At 39.4% G+C, this 14,854-nt stretch overlaps 1 protein-coding gene across 1 annotated transcript; it reads right to left on the reverse strand.

The window, feature by feature from the left end:
• Positions 1-1,233: 1,233 nt before the first annotated feature.
• Positions 1,234-14,829, reverse strand: CZH9orf85 (chromosome Z C9orf85 homolog). The gene is made up of 4 exons (XM_054809113.1): positions 14,692-14,829; positions 7,893-7,999; positions 3,075-3,188; positions 1,234-2,306 (listed from the first exon to the last, which is right to left on the reverse strand). The coding sequence occupies exons 1-4, from the start codon at positions 14,791-14,793 to the stop codon at positions 2,129-2,131; spliced, it is 501 nt and encodes a 166-aa protein (XP_054665088.1). The 5' UTR covers positions 14,794-14,829; the 3' UTR covers positions 1,234-2,128.
• Positions 14,830-14,854: the final 25 nt, after the last annotated feature.

Consider the following 14,854-nt stretch of genomic DNA (forward strand, 5'->3'; position numbering starts at 1 on the left):
CCTCTTGGCATACTGCAGCTTCATGGACCATTCCAAGAATACCATTGCCCTTCTACAAATTTTAAACTTCTAAATTTCTTGGAATTTGTTAGTTGCAGTTAAGTGAAAGTACCAGCGTGTATAATCACAAAACTAGTGGTTTAGCTTATAAACATGTTTATAGTGTGGGTGGAGAAAGGAGATGGGTTGTTTGGGTCATCAGTCCTAGTTCTGTATGACTGCAAACAACTATATAATAAGCAACCACAGAAGGAAACAATACATAGTATTCAACACTTAGTAAACTTTAGACTTTGCCTCAGTGAAAAGCCACAAAAGTCATGATGCATCATGGGAACAGAGAAGTCCAGTGCAATGTTTTTCAATGGTTTACCACTAGTGGTTATCACAAAACACTTAGCAAAAATCTACCTATGCAAAAGATCTACATGGGCCAGAAAAACTAATAATCCTAGGGAATCAAATTCTTCAACAGTGGAAGGGCAGCATGGAAAGGGAAAAGGAACCACAACAACAACCAGGGAAAAGGAACCACCACCACCACAACAACCAAAAAAAAACCCAACCAAAAAACAACAAAAACCCCAAACCCCAAAAAACCAAGCAGATTACTAGTCCTTACAGATTATTATAAAAGCATGTTTTAGATACTAGAACACAAACTTACAAATAATTTAGAAAAGGTAAAAGGGTGTTTAAATGTGCAGTACAAAAGTGAAAGACAAATCTAAATAAATAAACGAAAAAGCTTATTCTTAAAGCTTTATGTGTAGTGACAAGGACCTACAGTTAAGAAAAACCAGTAAGAGCTCACTGTTCCATGACTGATTATAAGAATTTTTGCTGTTGCCTGTTATTGTCAATACTAAGTAATAAAGTTGTCCTTTACATCTGAACAGTTTCTAGGCTATCAATTGTTGAATGTCTTTGTACTCCACATCTTGGTAACTAGTTTTTCTTTAAAGTTAAGGCCAACTACAGCAGCCACAGGGTGCCTATCTCTAACCAACAGATAAAGTTACAGTATTTCCCCCATTGGAGGGTGGGGAATAATCCCAGAGCTGAACTCCCTCACAATTCATTAGGAGAAGGTAGTTTGGGAATTAAATCTTTCTGTGCCCACTACTGTAAATCAGGCAGAACACCAAAGCAGATCTGTAGTTGTTATGCAGTTAGTAAAAATGGCATAGTATGTTGTCATAGGTTAAACCACTAAATTAAATTACTACAAAGTACTTCTTCAGCTTTATTTATAGAGGTAGCAGACAATACAGAAATCAAATCATCCTGAATTCCATAAAAGACAGTTACTGCAAATTCAGTTAAGTTCTTCCTACAGCTTAATATACATTGAAATAACCCCTAGAAAGAACTCAAAAGCAGGAAGAGTAACTATATAAGCATCACTACACAAGTGTTTTCATATCAGATCTGCATGCATTAGATATACAGTCAAAGGAAAAGGAAGTGTGAGACCTGTTATGAGAAATTCTAAAGTCTTCAGTTTTTTTCTTTTCAAAACATTGGTAGTAACAAGGTCACACATTTGTAATGCATATTTATATACAGTAAATAAGTGTTAACTGCTGAAGAACTGTACTGGTGATGGCATCTAGGCCCTCCCTTTTTGCAGAGAAAGAAACAACAGGCATAAGAGTAACGGCCACTTGGTATTTTGACCCTGTATGGAAACTCACTGACAGAAGTGGCAAGTTTTTCCCTCAGCAAACTATTACAGCTGGTATAGCTCTTCCTTTTTATGACAAGACTCTGTATTTATTCTAGACTTTCATGTAGCTTTCCAAGTGGCAATACAACCATCACATAATACTGAATTTAGAACAATTACATAAAGATGCTTTATTCCAGAGACACAGGAAGTTGTTACATGTATGTAAGAAGTAACTATGCTTAAAGATTCAATTTCTGAATCCTTTCACAAGAAATTCTGCTCTTAATACAAAAAAATATTTATTTATACAAAACTCCCAACAAAGTGTCATAATACACAGTGCCAACATTTATATGCAAGGACCTCAGATGTCAAATCAGGTTTTCAGAGCAATTTAAGGCAAACATTGGTTTACCACTGTTGATTGTACACAGTCTCTCATATAAACTCAACCTTTTACATCTCTGTCCTTTCAAAATTCATACTTTTAAATCGTTCTTCAAGCACTTCAGAATCTTCATCACTGTCTACGCTACTGAAGTTTGTATGAAAATCCAGCTCATCTTCCAATCCACTGCTCTTCTGGCCATTTTTAGCAGTCACACTCTCAGTTCTGTCTTGTCCTTTATCAATCCTGCAGAAAGTAAGAAGATGTTACCACCACCCACTTTGGGAATTTATTTTTCTCTTAAACAAGAATGGGATGGAGGGTAGAATATGCTACCGGAGATGGAAAGAGGCAGGAGGTGGGGAGGAGGAGGAGCGAGACAATAACCTAAAGTTATTTTCACATTGAGTAGAAAAGATATAAAAGACAGTAAAGGAAAAAGAGTCTGTGAAGAAAAAAAAAAAAAAAGGACAATTTGACCAACTAAGCAACTGCTAGACAGTTGTCACAAACTAGTCAATTAATACAGAAGGCTCCATAAAGAGAGAACTCTAGTAAAAGAGTAAAAAAAACCAAAAGCCTGCTAACTATGTTGTGGTAACTGTGCTCAGTATCAGCCCGTGTTTAGTTTTTGTGTTCACTAGTAACTGAATCATCACATGACAGACAAAATACAAACAGTAAAGTGGCTTACGCATATTTTATGATGCTTGATACTGAAATCCATTTTGAAGTGCTTTGTTCCTAAGGAAGACATGCAATTTACCCTTTGGTATTAAAATAAAGTGTCTTATCCAAGCAAGATTTTTTTTGGCCCAGCCCCACTAAGATCAGTAGGCATTTCACCCCTAGTTTCAGCAGAAAAAGTGAGGGTAATGACTCCTACTTATTCCTGTCAGGATTATTCAGAATATGGCATAAGTACAACAGCTTCCTGACAGTTTCCAAACAAGCTTTATTAAAGGAGGAAGAAACAGTGCCGTAATGAAACTATGTAACCTATGAGCTACTTACGGAATTACTATTTCTTCTTCTTTTCCACATTTAGCACAAACTTCTAGTTTACCAGCACATGGTCGACAAATAATATGGTAAGGATCTTTTACAGTCTTCTGAAGGCACTTCACACTGTGAAGAGAAAGAAAACATGATTAAAAAACATTTGTGGACACCTATTAAACATCCTGTGTTAAAAGACAATATATACATACTCTTTAAAAGAGGAACATCATGTTATAGGCCAGTCTCATATAGAATCATAGAATGGTTTGGGTTGGAAGGGACCGCAAAGGTCACCTAGTTCCAACCCCCCTGCCATGGGCAGGGACACCCTCCACTAGACCAGGTTGCCCAAAGCCCCATCCAGCCTGGCCTTGAACACTTCCAGGCATGGGGCCTCCACAGCTTCTCCGGGCAACCTGTTCCAGTGTCTCACCATCCTCATCAAAAAAGTTTTTTCCTTCTATCTAATCTAAATCTACCTTCTTTCAGTTTAAAGCCATTACCTCTTGTCCAAACACCAAACAATTGGAGTTTTAACAAGCAGCACTATCAAAATCATTGCCTGTCATCCCCCTCCTTTAACTTCTCCAGGAAGAAATATTAAAACAAGAACTGAAGAACAAACATAAAGTCAAGAATTTTTATATTTAAAGTGACAAAAGAAACCTTTCCATTCATTTCAGTAGATAGTTTAAAAGCTACATAACATCTTCTGGTTTAACAATAAAAACAAATAAAAATATGTTATAAAAAGGTGCATGCATTTTATAAATAAAAAGCTTTCAATTTCAAACACTACAATGTCTTCCTCTTGAACTTCTCAGAGCCAGTGTTGGACTTTGCTTTCTATGAACACAAGCCTGCATGGAACTGTAGTCTGAACAAACCAAACCTAATTATGTAGAGGTTTTTGGCTATTCTTTTCCAAGATATGATAAAACTCTGTAGATTAAGTCATTTCTAAAATGCTATGGCTTAACATTCAGCTGACATTTCTGCAGCTTTGTATTTTTGGAGCCCAGAGCCCAGAACTATATATCCCATGTAATGCAGCTGTCCTAAAAGTCACTCTTTCTTGGTTTCTCAGGCACGCAAAAGTCTGTCAGGAAAGATTTAGCATACAGTTCTGAACAGTGGATTTGCAGACTTGGCTAAAACAGGCTGAAGAAAAATATCAAGTGTTTTTGCCTTATAAGGAGAGATGCATCTAGTAAAACAGAATTTTTACTTGCTTTCTCAAATCCCATTCTTAAGCACTATTGCCTTCTCCCTACTATCTTCATCTAGGCTCTGCTTTCATTATTAAGATGCACATATGCAATTCCTTAAGAAGCTGTAAAATCACAAGAATTGCCATAGGACACATTTGACAAAAGCAAAGTCTGAACTATCTAGTGTTTCCGGTCTTCCCTCTGCCCCAGGAAAAACCTACAGTTAGATGTCACTGGAAACACCTTCTTAGTTTGGGGTTGTTTGGTTTTTTATTTCTTCTATGTTCTGTTGCATTAGTATCAAAAAACATCTACAGCTCTTCCCAGCCATGTCACTCCAATCACAGACGCTATCAGGGCAAGGCGGATAGACCTTTTCTTTATAAATAGTTTAATTTGTAATATAATAATAGAAGTAAAGTGGGGATAATTTGTGGTTGTACTAACAACCATAATTTTGAAGATGTTAAAAAACTAAAGATAAATTGAGGTACAAAGAAGTCCTCCATTCCTACCATTTGTGATGTGAAGAATTCTTTTTTTCCCATATAGTCACATTTTTAATGTCCGTAATGTGTTTACTTTACCTAGAAGCTTCACCACTGAAAATCTTCATAGTCTTATTCTTTCAGAATGCTCAGCCATTGTCCTGCTGTAGGCTACATTAGAAACCAACACCTGCAGAGCTAGATTGGTCTGCAGCCCAATTAACTTGTTCAGAAATACAATGGAAAACATCACATATTCTGTCATAAGCAGCTGTCCCACAATGCCATTTTTTCTGTTTCCAATGTTTCTCCGATTTACATGCTTTTTGCCTGCTTTTTTTTCCTTTGGGGGTAGGCATAAAAAAGGAAAAAGAATCAGATCCACCACCACATGATTTATTACAGCTCGTTACTTTTAAACAGGATGCACATAGTCATTTGAGAAAGAGTTACAAAAAGACAAATCCCAACTTTATCCATGGTGAATAGAACCCAGAATATTTACTTTGAGAACCAGTGAGCCTTCTACCTAATAAATTATTTTTTTTACATGAAAGGGTGAAATTGTTTACTAAAACCAAAATATTTGTTGCATATGGTTTCATATTAAAAAGTAAAACTTTTCACAAGTGAGGGATATAATATGAACAAACATTCCTTCTCTTTTAACCCAGTGAAAATCAAAATAAAATGCATTGTCATTCAGAGAACTGCACACATACATTTACAGAACCTCTTCAAGCAGTTCACAAGTATTTCAGAAGTATGTACCTGAGAACACACCAACACAGAGTGAACTACTGTGACAAAGGCTGGTGTATACCATACACCACAGGCCAGCTGTAGTTTCTTTGAGTACAACATTTCATTGTTGAAACACTGGCTGCGCCTGCAGCCACAGAGGTAAGGACCTCTGGAGCTGAGCAAGTAAGAAGGAAGCAGAGAGTATCCACTTCAGAAAATTAACCTACCACAAACTTATAAATTATTTTAAGATATTTATCACATTTGTTATGTCTTTATTCAAAAATACTTAATACAGAACTGTATGCAAGCAATGCTAAAAATTTAATATTTAGTATTATAGTTTCATAGAATCATAGAATTTTAAGGTTGGAAAAGACCTCCAAGATCATCAAGTCCAACCATCGACCCAACACCACCATGTCTACTAAACCATGTCCCGAAGTGCCATGTCTACATGGTTTTTTGAACACCTCCAGGGATGATGACTCCACCACCTCTCTGGGCAGCCCCTTCCAATGCCTGACCACTCTTTCGGTGAAGAAATTTTTCCTAATATCCAATCTAAACCTCCCCTGATGCAATCTGAGGCCATTTCCTCTTGTCCTTTCGCTAGTTACTTGGCAGAAGAGACCAACACCCACCTCACTACAACCTCCTTTCAGGTAGTTGTCCAGAGCGAGAAGGTCTCCCCTCAGCCTCCTCTTCTCCAGGCTAAACAACCCCAGGTCCCTCAGCCGCTCCTCATAAGACTTGTGCTCTAGACCCTTCACCAGCTTCACTGCCCTTCTCTGGACATGCTCCAGCACCTCAATATCCTTCTTGTCATGAGGGGCCCAAAAGTGAACACAGGACTCGAGGTGCGGCCTCACCAGTGCCCAGTACGGGGGCACAATCACTCCCCTACTCCTGCTGGCCGCACTATTCCTGATACAAGCCAGGATGCCGTTCGCCTCCTTGGCCACCCAGGCACACTGCTGGCTCATGTTCAGCTGGCTGTCAGCCAGCACCCCCAGGTCCGTTTCCACCAGGCAGCTTTCCAGCCACTCTTCCCCAAGCCTGTAGCGTTGTATGGGGTTGTTGTGACCCAAGTGCAGGACCCAGCACTTGGCCTTGTTAAACCTCATTCAGTTGTCCTTGGCCCATTGATCCAGCCTGTCCAGATCCCTGAGTAGAGCCTTCCTGCACTTCAGCAGATCAACACTCTCTCCCAATTTGGTGTCATCTGCAAACTTACTGAGGGCGCACTCAATCCCCTCAAGATTGGCCCCAAGACTGAGCCCAGAGGAACACCACTTGTGCCTGGCCACCAACCGGATTTAACTCTGTTCACCACAACAATCTGGGCTCAGCCTTCCAGCCAGTTTTTTACCCAGCAAAGAGCACACCCATCTAAGCCATGAGCCACCAGCTTCTCTAGGAGGATTCTGTGGGAGACAGCATTGACGGCTTTACTAAAGTCCAGGTAGATAACATCCACAGCCTTTCCTTCATGCACTAGGCGGGTCACCTGGTCACAGAAGGAGATCAGGTTGGTCAAGTAGCACCTGCCTTTCATGAACCCATGCTGGCTGGGCCTGATCCCCTAGTTGTCCTGCACCTGCCTGGTGAGCGCACTCAAGATGAACCACTCCATAATCTTCCCTGGTTGCAAGGTCAGGCTGACAGGCCTGTAGTTCCCTGGATCCTCCTTCCGGCCCTTCTTGTAGATGGGCATCACATTGGCAAGCCTCCAGTTTGCTGGGACCTCCCTTGTTAACCAGGACTGTTCATAAATGATGGAAAGTGGCTTGGCAAGCTCCTTCGCCAGCTCCCTCAGTACTCTTTGTTTCATATACAAAAAGACAGAACATGTTAAGAGGTAATGAAAGACATGTATTGCAAACATTTTGTAGGAATTGAGGCCTCAGTAATGCTGAGAACAGTGTTGCTGATGAGTTTTGGTACGACACAAAATTAAAGCCTTCCTCTCCTCATTCTTCTACCAGATAACTTTTGCCATTCACAAAGGCTAAGACACGTGCAGATTCCCCTAGTGCTGACTTACAACAAGGCCTTAGAAAACCATGTTACAACTGGTTCAGGTTTGACTTTTTGTTCAGGAGGACACACTGGCAGTTTTGGAAACTTACAGGTCCACAGTTCAAGCATTTTAACAGTGAGGAGGGAAGCACCTGCTTTTCCACTGTGTTTTCTTTTCAAAAGTTTAATATAAAAGACTAATGAATTAGAAAATTAATGTTGCATATATATTGTCATTGCAGACTCCGAATTTGAAGAATATCATATAGTAGCAGCTACTGCTTGTGAGTTTCCAAAACTAGAATATTTTCCAAAATGTTCACAAACTACACTATCAGTGATTAACGCAGAGTATCTTAACTTACCATTTTTTAGGTTGTGATAGTAGTTTGTACTTGCTGAATTTTACTCGCCACTCCAAGATACCTTTGCAATGCTGACACACTCCATCATGAAGCTTAGCATTTATTTTCTGCATAAATAAATAAAAATTGAAATAAGAATATATTGAAGATTTCCCACTTTTATGAGTATAATCTTGCTTAGAAGGTGTTTCTACCCATCATGTGATTAACACAGTATTTAGAAAGATGTTTGTTTGATATTAACATAAGCATTTCACATACATTTGCTACCAGTAATTTTCTTCAGTGGAAAGAGTGCTGAGGTAGTCTTTTACCTCAAGGTAGTCTTCATCAGTATTGTCATCATAATTTTAATATTGTTAATAGTAGTACTTATTATATTGTTGATAATGATTATTATAGATATTTTATGATTATTTTTCCATCTCTAGAGATTTTATAAAACAGATTTAAGTAGAAATGAGCCCTAAAATATGCAGTTTTTATCCAAAGAAGACAACTTGCAAGACTTAACATTTAACTTGTTATTGCTCAAGCTACCATTATACTACACACTTTAAGTAAGTAGTCTCAGGATTTTTTTCTCAGATCATAACAAAGTAGAATCCACATATTATTTGCAGTCAAATCATTCAATGTCTCTTTCATAATAAACTTCCGTTATGAAAATGTAGTACTTTTTTGCTCTCTAGTATCTAAGATAAAACCATCAAAATGGTCATTTAAACTACAGTATCTTTTCAAGACAATGCAAAGTTTACCTTAAGATCTTCAACAACACTTTGCAATTAGTTTGAGGAATACAAGATGTCAACTGGCCAGTACTATTTGCACAAGAGAAGTTATTCTGAGATGGGAAGTAGTACCAAACCACACAGTTACCTTAAACAATAAGCAACATATATTTGTACATTCAACCTACTTTTATTTCTTTTCTATCTAAAAATGCCAGAAGTAACTTTATCTATCATATGGTTGTGTGTATTCATTCAGAACTTTAAAAAATGGAAATTTCACAATTTAAAAAAAATGCATATAGCAAAAAAAATTTCTATTGTGCCTTTTTAAACACAGTTTAAAAATGGCTACCACACCAAAATTACATTATTAACATGGTCTAAAACATATCTATTTCTCAGAATAACTAAAAGTTCATTGGAACAGATTCTGCATTAATTGGGATTAGACTTTATGTTATTCTTTTACAAATAAATTGAAAAGTTATTCTATGCATACCATAGCTTCTGAAGTAATTTCCTGGTTTTATGACCCACAAGAGCTTCTTATTTACTAATCCATAAAGTTCTACTTTACTACACTAGACAAAACAACAAGCCTAGCTTTAAATATACAGTATCTTATTCTATTCCGAAAAATGTATGTAGCAGAGGAAATGCTACTTATGAGTGAGACTATACTACAAGTCTTTTCTTCCATTGTTTCCATTTTCACTAAACTTCAACCATTCAGTATGAGTTTTCCCATCATGCAGTTAACTGAAGGTGTGGTGCATTTGGCTAATGTGGAAACCTTCTGAGAGAAGAAAATAATTGGTAAGTTCTCAGCAAATATCTGTTAAAGGGCTGGCAATTCAAACTACTGTCAGTACTGACTGTGTTCATTCTTTCAAAATTGATGCAATTAGAAGGTAAGCCTTCTTCTCAGTGCTTGACTAGCACAAAGTAAGGCTCCAAGTAGTATAGCCTGAATAACCTTATAACAACATGCAAATTAGCCTGAACTTCCCAGTACTCCTCTCACTCTCCTGATTTGCATAAATTAGTAATGCAGGAGGGGAGAAAGACACAAACACTGCAATTTGTATTCCCAGGTTTTCTTTATTGTGTTCAACTATTTTTAGTATTGCTAAGACAGAATCCAATATACATGAAAAGACTGCAATAGTTTAAGCTGAAGACAGCTGGTTGTCCTTCTAAAGGGAGTTAGCTTCCTTCCTGAAAACCACCTCGTTTCAGCAGTTTTTCTTTTCTTTTTTAATGCTCATTTCCCTGGTTTAGTCAATAGCTCTTTCCTCTTTTCTTTTGCCATACTTCCCTCCAAGGACGAGTGCACCTCATCCAGTATGTCTATATAGACTCTAAAGAAATTACGGTTATGCAATACAGGCACACGCAAACAGTCTGAAATATACAGTCACAAAATATTCCATGTACATATTATACACATGCTGTCAGGTCAACTGCATTAACAAAACAGCATCCTCTGTATACTCATGTAACCTAATATTAAATCATTTAACAACCAGCCAAAAGCAGTTCAGAATGTATTAAAGTAAACACATGCACCTACACCTACTAACTTGGCACACAAAATAACCCGTAGCTTAAGCCAGCATTAAAACACTCACAAGCAAGATGTAATGATGGGGTTACAAAGAAGCATCACTGTCTGTCTGGAAGTTTCTAATTATGTGTGAACCTATGGGTATTTTGATTTACTCTATTGAAAGCAGACTCCTACTACTGAGCACACATCAATGGTCTATTCTACTGTAAATAAATGCAATGTCAATGTCATGCATAAACCTCCTTGTCAGAAGCACGGGTCATACTGCTTCAATCAACAAAGCTGAATATCAGCATTGCTGAATAAGCACACTTCTCAGAAAAACAAAACTCCACAGGATCTCCAATGCATGACTACAAAGATCAGTGCAGACTAACAAATGTGAAACTGTGATACGAGACACCAGCTTCTCAGGGTTCTATTATGCATTTCACAGGATAAAATCAAGTCCCCCAAAGAGCTTCACCTGCTCACATATTGTGGCAGCATTACTTTAAATTTCATTTTCCACACAAATTTTCTCACATCCTTCTAAAGAGAAGTATATTTAATATTTTAACCAAAGCTTTAAAGTCATCCTTACATCCATACTGGTTATGTATGGATGGCTATATAGCTACCATTTAAGGCCCTTTTGTGTTTTATTCCTATAGACTTTAAAACACGTGAAGTCAAAAGCTTTCTATAAGCCCAATTCCAAATGGTCATCTTGGAGATCAAGATGTTTAGTTTTTTTCAGATCAGTGACCACAGATCTGAAAACATGCAAGTAACTGGCAAGAGAATGTACGCACTTGGAAGGACTGACAGTCAACTCCCATCCTCGTCACCACAAAGAACTGAAGACACACACACGCACACTCTCTCCCCACACCCCTGCCAAGTTAGGTTAGAGTCCAGAATAGATGTTATGCTTGCTCCTCTTCTCCCTGCCTGAAAGGCTATAACCACAGCCTGACTGTACTTCTGAACCCAGAATAACAGGTGTGGCTAGAGAGTAGACTTTAGCCAAGCTACTCTATGAGGCAGCAAGAACAGAAACTTAACCAAACTCCAATACTGTTATCTGACAATTCCAGTTGGCTGCTGGATTATCTGTATCTCCCCTCTGAGCTTCAAGTCAAAATCACTGACTCAGCATTTAAGTTCTGTATACACCCGTTCTGTTCCTACTGTCTTCCAACAGTCTTGACCAGTGTCTCCACTAAAACAAGTTATTTATCTGTACAGCCAGCTGAAGAAGTAGCTGACATCAACACTATGGTAAAGCTGAGGTTCAGAGATAATAACCTCTGAAATTTAGGGAAATGTGGATTATCATCTGGGGCGCACTTAATGAGAGGAAAGAAATGAAGAAACAGATCAGTCATTTGGGTGTAAATATGAATCACTTTGTGGTTTACCATCTTATTACAATGGAGTTCTAAATGTTCCCATTGAATGCTATTTGCTTTCATCTCTAGAACTACTCCAGCTTCCATGTTGACTTATGTAATGTACTTTACATAAAATGTATATTCATATAACATAATGTATATTCCTCAGCTCAGTGCCACAAACAGCTGTTCTGGAATATGCTATGCAAAGCAAGCACCCATAAACAAATTCTGAGATTCAATAAGTAACAACACAGTGTGTCTTACGCTGTCCTGGCTCTTCTTTCTTCAATTCATCCTAGGATGCAAGCTTTCACAGCACTGTTGTAGGCAGCTACCCAAATAAAGTAGAGAGGTAGTGTACTTTGCTGCAAGGGTGTTTCACCCCAACTAACCTATTCCAGAATAATGCTGTAGTAAAGACTCATCATTAGAGGAAAAAGAGATGGATCTTTCAGTATGTTCTGCAAGTAATCAGATCTACGGTCTTTAAGATGAGAAAAGGGATGCCAAGGTCAGTGTCAGACAGAGAGCACAAAACCTTTCAAAAAACCACGAAACAACTGGATAATGACTGCCAGCAGGGAAAACTCAGAAGATTATTAGATCAATTTCCTTTGTAGATACTGCTTCACTGAGAGAAGCAGCAATAACACACCGAATAACTACCTCAACTCCACCCAGCTGAAGCTACTGTAGTTAATGTTCAACATTGCTAAGGCAGTGCACAAATGCAGCAATATAAAAATTTTAACCTAAAAAGCATTCTGCAACCTTTCAAGATAGTATTGCATTGGACAGTGTATAACAGTAGTCAAAGACAGGCCTAAAACCTAAAAAAAAAAATAATTAAAATTTAGCAGTGATTTACAGGAGATCCACCCTCTTTCAGCAGCTCAGCATTCTTCTGACCTACTGAGATGTGAAAAGGAAGAATGCCACACTCCTGTATCAGTCCCTGTGATCAAATTGCTACTATTTCTTTCCTTCCCTCATCACACCTTGAGCATCTGAGGCACATCTGACCATTCAGGACTACCCAAGACAGAGGTGCAAAACTGTCATCGTTCAGCATAGTCTGTATCTAAACTACGACATTAATCACCACTTACTCTTTGTTAGTCTAACTTCTTTTCAAATTTCTCAAATAGCAGAATCAGGCCTAGTCATCATTATAAAGAGCCTTGTATGTCCCTTAGAACTAGAATTTGTACATAACAGTATGCCAAAAAAAACCCGCATCCTTTCCCTTTACACACTATCCAACCTCATCATAGGAAGGACTTCTTCAAGAAGCTTCTTCCCTGTGTTCAGCCATCTCCATGAACTGGCAGGCACAGAGAGAAAAGAAATAATTTGCTTGAAACAGAAAGGAAAAAGACACGGTCCCATATAACAGTTAATGCTCACAGTGAATCTTGGCTACATTCAAAAGCTTTTAAAAAAACCTTGTTTATCTGAGTGCATGGTACTGTGTAACCAGTTCTATATGATATAAAATATTAAAAAAGGGAAGAAAAACAGCCATATGAGTATTAAAGTGATTACTTCACGTTGTTTACTGATGTCAGAACTCAGTTTCTCTTTGAAGACTTTTCTGATAGACCAACTCTCTAGGACATTTTCTGTGTCTGTAGAGACCAAACAGGAAAACACTCTCCTATGAGGGATCATGCAGTGACTCACAATAAATAACATTGGTTCTGCTTACAGCCCCAGGACAGCAGCCTGTTCAACTTGCAGAACCAGTCCTACATCTGGGAAAAAAAAAAAAAAAAACAAACCCACAAAAACCCCAAACCTCCTTTTTCGGTAGCAGTTTTAACTTACTACTTTCTTCCCCTCCTCTCAGTTCTTTTTGCCAACCCAGTCAGGTTCAATTAAAGCGATACTGACATAACAGCAATAGTACCAGATAAGCCTCTTCTAGAATGCTCATCTTGTGTTTTGTTTTATTCATCTCTTTCAGTTTAGCTTGTAAGACAAAACATTCCATTTCTGTGTTACCGCTCAGGCACACTGCTTGGTCTTCATCCTCTCCCACACAGCTATTATGTTACCGCAACTACATGCACAGAGCATGTTCCAAGAATATAAGGTAAACCATTACCTTTTCCTTGCTTAGAAACAGAAAAGACAACAATGGTCTTTTGTAACAGTAGTGTGAAAATATCAAGCCTTGATAATTAATGTATGTAGCAAAAGCATTGATTAAACAGCTAAAGACACCTTCCTATGTCAAAACTCAGAAAAGACCTTTAAGATTTCTTTAAAGCCTAAACGCAAACATGAGCCTTTTTTAAGTTGTCTCAGAATAATGCAAAGTGAAACTTGATATTTATGTGGATGATGGGGGCAGCTGTTCAAAATAAATTCTCAAAATGTTAAGATGTCTGAAGTAAGACCACGTAGTCACAAACTTTGAGGAAACCCAACACCTTTCAAGAAGTCACATGGAGAACGCTGCAGGGCACGTTTACTTACTGTAGTCACTGCACAAAAGTAAATGTTTGATTTGTCTTCCTCTGCACAATTCTTTGGCTTAACGAGGGCATTTCATGTCATAAACATAATTCAAGTATCACCCATTGTATTCGCTTACACAACAGCCTAAGACACAGGGCCAGGTGACATCTGACTGAAACGGCTGGTTACGGATTACTCCCTCAACACCGCCGTAAACCTTTCGGACAGGTCTGGGCCAAAAGTTTCTCCACCGCTAAAATGACGAGGTTTCTCGGCTTCCACTAATGTCTGACTTCGTTTGCGATCCTGAAGCTCTTCGAGACCCTCCGGCAGAAGACCGCACAGCGACAGGCCATCGCTCCAAAGGCATCCGTGCACCCAGCAGGCCGCAGACTCCTATTTACGCTTTCGGCACCAAACCCCGACCGCCGCTCCGACCCCCAACCGCTCCGCCGCCTCAAGAGGGGTCGCCCCTGCCACGGCGTCTCCCCGCCCGCCCGCAACGCATCCGCGCCCACCGGGCAACGAGCTGCGCTGCGCGGCCTGGCCCAGCGCTCTGCCGGGGGGAGGGGGGGGGGGCAGGGAGAAGAGGGGAGAGGAAAAGAGGAGACGAGATGCCGGTCCCGTCCCGGGGCCGCCCCGCCGCCCACCTTGCGCCGGGCGCTGGTGTCGTATTTGTCGTTCCTGAAGGCGCGCGCGTTCTGGTAGCGCTGGGGCCGCGTGCGCGACACGTTTCCCTTCTCCGAGCTCATCCCCCGGGCAACCGACACTGCCGGCGACACCTGCCCCGGAACCGCTCCGCTCCGCGCTCCG

Source organism: Grus americana, chromosome Z (assembly GCF_028858705.1).
Source record: "Grus americana isolate bGruAme1 chromosome Z, bGruAme1.mat, whole genome shotgun sequence".
NCBI classification, from domain to species: domain Eukaryota; kingdom Metazoa; phylum Chordata; class Aves; order Gruiformes; family Gruidae; genus Grus; species Grus americana.